This window comes from Rattus norvegicus, chromosome 18 (genome assembly GCF_021556685.1).
Source record: "Rattus norvegicus strain SHRSP/BbbUtx chromosome 18, alternate assembly SHRSP_T2T, whole genome shotgun sequence".
Classification (NCBI taxonomy): domain Eukaryota; kingdom Metazoa; phylum Chordata; class Mammalia; order Rodentia; family Muridae; genus Rattus; species Rattus norvegicus.
In genome coordinates this window covers 26,668,677-26,675,825 of record NC_141551.1, presented here as the reverse complement: position 1 = coordinate 26,675,825, position 7,149 = coordinate 26,668,677, and the positions used below count along the sequence as shown (strand labels likewise).

Genomic DNA, 7,149 nt, shown 5'->3' with positions numbered 1-7,149 from the left:
ACACGGCAAATGCATGTAGTATACTTAAATATGTGGGAGGCAAACCACCAATACTTCATTATAGACATCAAGCCATCTGTGGTAGTGGGTGCAACTTACCAAACCCAGAAACTTAGCAAGTTTTTTATAGGCTTAGTTTTTGACAGGCTGGCTGGCCTCAAATTTGAACAAACCTTTAACTTGAGTGGTAGGGTTATAAGCATGTATCACTACACCTGACTGCATTTACTTTTTTATCATTGGAGATAGAACCTAGAGCTTAAGCCCCTGGGAGCAATCCCCCAGCACACAATGCTGTTTTGTTGTTTGTGTGTTGCTGCTAAGGATCAAACTCAGAACCTTGTTTTAAACTAGCTCCATTGACAGCCCCCATACAAAAGGCTTTTGTTGGTATTTTTGTTTTGGGAACAGCTGTGCAGTGGAGTTTAAATCACCATGCTCAGAAATACAGAAATTCTTAATCATAAAGGAAAAAATTGGTAAAGCCCAAAGTATAAGTGATGCTTCCTGGGCAGCATAATTTGGCCAGAATAAGCAGCAATCCTGTCAGCTTGGTGCTGCACTGGTATGTCTGGTGGCTTGAAAGTCTTGACAACTATTTCACAAATGTAATGGCAGAGTAGGCAAGTGGTTGAGCTTGCAGCGTCAAGCTCTTTTATTAGCATCAATCCATTCAGACGGGTACAACCCTCACATCTATAAGCAACTTCCTGTAGGCCCTACCTCAAAGATTTATTAAAGCCACAGCTTTCTTACTTTCTAGGTTTCTCTATTATGCTATTTTCATGAGTGGATTAATATTCCTTCAACTTTAAAACCTTCAAATCTAAGTCTTAGAGAAGCTGGAACACAACAAAAACCGCATTAATAGTATAGTGAACACTTTACATACAGATTGAATTAACATTTACCTTCCACATTTCATATTCATGCTTAACCATTAAAGTATTTCAGCATGCATTGTATATGATCCCCATAATTATCAAAATCAGAAGATTTAACATTGATTCATTTTCATATATAATTCATATTAAGACTTCCATCAAGTATGTGGCTCACACCTGTAATCCCAACATCTAGGAGGCTGAGGGACTCCCTAAGTTTGGAGCCAGGTTGGAGTGCAGTTAGACCCTGTCTTGAAAACAGTAAAAGCAATCCCTTTGATCAGAGCACATGAGTCCTAAAATAATGTCTTAAATTCTTAAAGCAGAAATAACCAGGCACTGAATGTAAAACCAGATACTAATACTTTTTCTGGGTGTTGAGGAATGGCTTTACACACAATTAGCATACACACGGTCACTCAACTAGGGCCCCAGCCTTTTCATTGTTTGTCATTTTTAAACATAATGGTTTTAATTTTTTTATGTGTATGTGTCCGCCTGCATGTATATATGTGCACATGTGCCCTGGAACTGGAATAAAGCCATTATTTGGATGCTGGGATCAAACCCACATTCTTCTTGAGCAGCCAATATAAATATTCTTAGCTGCTGAACCATCTGTCAGATCACCCCACCCCGACCCTCGTGTCGTCCACAACACACACACACACACACACACACACACACACACACACACGTTTCTCTGTATAGCCCTCTGTCCTAGTATCGCTAAAGCAGGCTGTCATTGAACTCAAGAGACCTGCCTGCCTCTGCCTCCAAAGTGCTGGAATTAAAGGTGTTCAACACCACAACCAGCCCCAATACCTCCAACCCCACTCCATTTTTAAAAATTATTCATTTGAGACAGGGTCACATAGCCTAGGCTGCCCTTAAATTTATTCAGTAGCTTGGACAGCCCTTGAACTCAAGATCCTCCTGCCTCGATTTTTTAAGAATAGGAATTTTAGGCCTTCCCCTGCTACCCAGGTCCAATTTATTTGTTTGAGATGGTAGTCTATGTTTCCTGAGCTTCTCTCCAATTCCTGAACTGAACTGACCATCTCAATCTCTGTAGAGTGGGTGTAAGTAGCTACAGACTACTCTAGGTGTAGCTAGAACTACAAGCAGGCACCACAGACAGGCTTTTCACTCCCAGTGATAGTAGAAATTCAGAGCTTTGTTACTATGCCAGGCGAATGTTCTACCACTATACAAAAATCTATTGTGGGACACTGGGGCAGAAAAACAACAGCGTGGCAACAACAATGTATCACTTAAAGACAACTTAGGAAAGGGTTGCAGATACAGAGCATTTAGGTGGTACAGTGTTTTCCAGCATCCTTAATACCCAGGAAAGACACTTTCCATTCTACTGTTTACATTCAACCTCTGTGGCCAAAGGCCTAAGTTTTTTCCATATTAAGCACCAGCTGGGTGTTCAGGTCAGTTCGAACACTACCTGGGGTTAACACTAGATCCCACAAGTAGAGGGCGGTCTCTAGTCTACCCCAGCTTTGGATGCCCATTAAGAGTTCCAGGTTAAGACCTATGCATGCACCTGACAGGTCTGGCTGGGTTTGATATCTTGCTAGAGTGGCTCACAGAATTCAAGGCAACAATTTATCCTTTCCAAAGGCTATTACAAAAGATACAGAATAACAGCTTGATGATACATGGAATAAGGTCAAGGAGGGTTCTGGGCCCTGGACCTGTGTGTCCTCTGGTTCTTCCTGCTATGATGAATCCTGCAGATGAATCCACTGCCTTTCAAATGGTAGGCTTGGCCCCAATGTCTTCTTCCCCTGCTGTTGCAGCATTCTGCCTTTTTAGTATCTCCTCAAATATGTTAGACTCCCTCTGACAAAATTACTCATTCTCCATGCCTCATTTCAGAATTAGATTTCTTGTCATACACTCTCGGAGTTCCTAAAGTACTTAAATATTTCTGCAGTTATTTTTTCATATAAAATATGAAAAAGGGGTTGGGGATTTAGCTCAGTGGTAGAGCGCTTGCCTAGCAAGCGCAAGGCCCTAGGTTCGGTCCCCAGCTCCGAAAAAAAAAAAAAAGAACCAAAAAAAAAATATATGAAAAAATTATCTGGGCTTAGTGGTTCACACCTGTAATCCCATCATTCAGAAGACTGGGGCATGAGTATCGTCAGAGTTTAAAGTCAACATCAAGATCCTGTCTCAAACACACTAAAGTCTACTAAAGATTACGAGCGATTATAAACTCAACTAGACTGTGAACTCCATTAGGATTTCATTACTTACTCTGTTCACTTTTATTCCTAGAAAAACGAGATCTAGTAATTGCTTCGAGGTCAAATATTTGAATGCACCCAAGTTAAGCGAAAGGAGACAATTGGAAAGCTTAACTCATAAAGTAAAAGTTCTAATTCTCCCCACCTCCACGATCAACAGTTAAGAACAAAACACGCATGCTCTCAGATATCTTGGGTCTCCAATCTCAGGCAACCCCTGACTCCTTCAAGCCCCAAAAGTCCTAAATCCAAAGTGAACCCATATTAGTTAGCACTGAAACATTTCTTCACCCCTGAGCAGTCGATCGGCTCCAGGATCGGCGAAGTTTCTGATCTCGACCTATCGCCAGGATTCTGAACTTTTGTTCGCGAAGACACGATGCACAAACAGCCCGCCGCACTCGGTCAGCAAGCGATAAAGTTGAACCTCATTGAGACGTTTCCTCCACGCTTCTTTAACGCCGTTGACCTCACGTTCGTACGTACGTGTCCGAGAAACTAGATTTGCGTCGTAGAGCTTCAGATATCCATTCGGGTCAAGGGGGAAGAACGAAAGACGACAACTGTCCCTCTCTCTCTCTCCCTTTAAGAAGCACCCCCATTCTAGCCCATAGAAGCTGGGGAAATGCTCGCGAGAGCCACGGAATTCCGCCCGCTTCCTCCTCCTGGAGAGCCGGGCCGGAAGGAAGACGAGACCTCCCGCTCCCCGGCCGATACCTCACAAGGCAGCGAGGCCGCAGAGGCAGCCAATCAGATTGCCTCTTGTAAGCAAAGACGCGGAGAGCCAATGGGAAGTCGCGGCGCGCGCAGAGCCTCTCTTCATCGCACCGGCCCCCTCCCTTCCGCCCGCCGCCTTCCACTCCGCCCCTGGCGGAGGAAGTGAGATCAGAGGCCCCATGTGAGCGGATTGCAACACATGCAGCTGCCTGGAGAGAGGGAGCCGGTGTCCTACGTCAGAGCCGCCGCCGCCGCGGAGCCGCCGCCGGGGAGGAGCAGCCGCTACCGCCCAGGACTGGGCCCTTAGGTAAAGCGGGCGTAGGAAAGGCCGGCGCCCTATGCGGCGGGCCGTCGGGGCGGGGAGAGGAGGGCAGCTCGGGGGGTGGTGAAGAAGGGGGCCGCTCTGCCCCAGCGGCGGCGCTAACTCTGTGGTCTTGGTGTCTCCGGGCCCCGCCGGGCCGCTCTAGGGAGGAGGAGGCGAGAAGATGGCGGACGACCCCAGTGCTGCCGATAGGAACGTGGAGATCTGGAAGATCAAGAAGCTCATTAAGAGCTTGGAGGCGGCCCGCGGGTGAGCGCCGCGTCCGGCACCCCCGTGCCCTCTTGGATCCCGGACCCCTCAGGATGGCCGCCCCCGCGCCGCATGGCCGGATGAGGAGAACCCGGCACTAGCCAACTCCCGCCTTCTGGACCTCTGGGTAGTAGCCTCTGACTGGAGGGCGAGGGTCGGCGCGGCTGGCCAGAAAAGAAGTCCTTACTCCTCTTGGTGGTAATGAGCCTGGCTCCCACGGCTCAGATCACTCGGCCCTCTCTCCGGATAAAGCCACTGCTACTTTTGTACTCTTCTCGGGCCTTTAAATCCAGCTCCTCACTTTTAGGGCTCCTGGTGCTGCTACCCAACTTGGGTACTTGTTGGGGGAAAGTAACTTGGCGTTCCTTCCGAACGCCCTACCCTGATTTGCTCTCTTCCTCTCCCTTCACGTTTCTCAGCCAGGCCTCATTAAAATGGCCTCCCCCACTTAGACCTAAAGTCCCGTGTGGGTGAAGTTTTGATAGGGTGTAAAAGAGAGTCGGCCAAACGAGACCTTCCTTTTCTTAGCTCCCCTTTATTTCTCTGGGTCATAGACCTCTCTGAAGATGACTTCCCCTAAGTTTTCTAGTTACCCGGAGCTTCCTGGGTTTAGCTGTTCCAAGACCCGCCTATAAACCGAAAACGCCAGCGTGTGTGGGATGGAGTGGTGGTGGTTTTTGTTAACAAATCTGTTAGGTGCATATTCAAGAGAAATCCAAGTAATAGAGTCCCTGATGGCTTTTCTGTGAAACTTCTTGGGACAGTCACTCTCCAGTTGCCTGATGGAGTAACAGTGCTTGTGGAAATTCAAAAAAGTGAGCTTAAGTTTTTATAAGTGAGTCTCTTAAGTTTTTCTAAGAATTCGTAGGTGTGTCCCTGGGTGTGTGAATAAGGTTGAAAGTAGCCATATGTTTGTTTTGTGCGAAAGTGTGCCAGAGGTGTGTTTCTACCATGTGTTGCTATGTTTTGTTACTTTGCCAGTTAAGAAACTTTTTACTACTTAGGGTATCCTCACCCTAAAAGTGGAACATTGTATAATCCTGCACTCCAGAGCATTCTTATAACTGAGTGACTTTCTTCAGATGCCATGTAGAAAGTCACTTTTAGCACACAAACGATACATTCTGGTTTTCAGCCGGAGTTTGTCACTGGTGGATAGGTTGACATTGATACCATGACCACCTTAGCGCTGCGCTCATTAACTTTTTAAGTGGATTCTGGTTGATTCCTCTATGGTTTTGCTGTAGTGCTTCATTCTTAATAAGTGAGGAACACTTATTTCTGTTAAGGATTAGACTTCTGAAAGTTTGAACATATTTAGTGTGCTCATTCCTTTGATGAATTGTAAAAACTTGAAGGTAGTTTTTTTATTATTATTTCTTAGGGTATTTTTTTAAATTTACTTGAATATAAAGACTTTCTGATAGGAACTCGTAACGTGTGGTAGAATGGAGATAAAAATCCCAATGTAAAAATACTGTATTAGGAATGTTGATAGAGATCGTGGTTTGTTGTGATGCCTAGAATTAGCCAGGTACTTTTGTTTCAATAGGCTGTCTTCTGTTGTGTTACTTGAAGCTTTCTCTTGGGTATTGACATTTATGGATTACTTCTGTTAACATTGTTACAAATTGGAATTGAACCTGTAGGTTGTCCAGGCGCTTTCTTTTAGGCAGGTTCTTGGATTCGAATTTGGATACAATGCATTCTTTGAATTCCTTACTAATTTGTTTGTTTGAGTGAAGTAACATTGAAGATAACACTGTTCACTAAGCTACATTCATTTTTCTTAGATTTATTCGTTCCTAGCCTTAGTTCCTAACTACATGAAGTTTTAAAGCTCTCTTAAAAGCCTTTGGAAACTTTATTTTCTAGTTTAGAGAAGTTCAGTGGGGTTTGAAACACACTAAAGAATATTTTAGTCAGGATTACGCTGTCTAAAATAGCTAGGAATTCTAAACAATATGGTTTATCATTTTGTCCTACTTTGCTTAATTTATCAAGGATTTGGTTGCACCTTGAGCACATAGTAAATATTAAAGTTCTGTCTATTTCTGGTGTTAAGTCAGGGACTCAAAAGTTTATTGTATATGGCTCAGAACTTTTTTTCTTAGTACAGTGGCAAGATTTAGTTTTCATTCTGAGTTGTGTTAGGCTTTAGCTTTTCATAGTGTTTTGTACCCCAAAAAATAGTGTTTTTGTTTGTTTGTTTTGTTTTGTTTTTTTTAAGCCAGCTGGCCTCCAACTCATCATGTGACTGACTGAAGTTAGCTTGCCCTCCTGATCTACTTTTGTGCCCCAGGTGCTGGTGTTACAGGCATGTGCTGCTATGCCTGGCTAATACTAAACTATTCACTTGTGGTGAGCTTGAAAGACAAATTGCATGGCGAATGGATCTGTATGCACCAGTATTGGGGGTCTTCCAGTTGGACTTCAGTAGTAAAAACTGAAGTGTGTTGTCAGCTGCAGTTAGCACAGGACAGAAAGTAGTGATGGATGCCTAGAATTGTCTGTGAAATGAAAAGGAACTTGTGGGCTAGATTAGGATGTAGGTCTAGGATGTGCCTCCCCTGTCCCATTAACTTTTGCTCTTCTCTTTGTATGTGCGTGGTCAACTTTGAAGAGATGGCTTTCCCCTACCTTAGGTCAAGTTCTGGGGCTAGGGGTTTTTTGTTTTGTTTTGTTTTTTGAGTCAGATTCTTGCTGTAGCCTT

General features: G+C 44.4%; 1 protein-coding gene across 2 annotated transcripts in view; it reads left to right on the top strand.

Moving 5' to 3' along the window:
- The first annotated feature begins 4,088 nt into the window (after positions 1 to 4,088).
- Etf1 (eukaryotic translation termination factor 1) overlaps positions 4,089 to 7,149 on the top strand; it is a 28,422-nt gene continuing 25,361 nt past the window's right edge. Inside the window, exons 1-2 of one of the 2 annotated variants that reach the window (NM_001008344.1) lie at positions 4,089 to 4,172; positions 4,333 to 4,436. In NM_001008344.1, the coding sequence (NP_001008345.1) occupies positions 4,351 to 4,436 (86 nt within the window). In that variant the 5' untranslated portion in view covers positions 4,089 to 4,172; positions 4,333 to 4,350. Of the gene's footprint in view, positions 4,173 to 4,332; positions 4,564 to 7,149 lie in introns of both variants that reach the window. The other variant, XM_087592881.1, reaches the window with a different exon arrangement.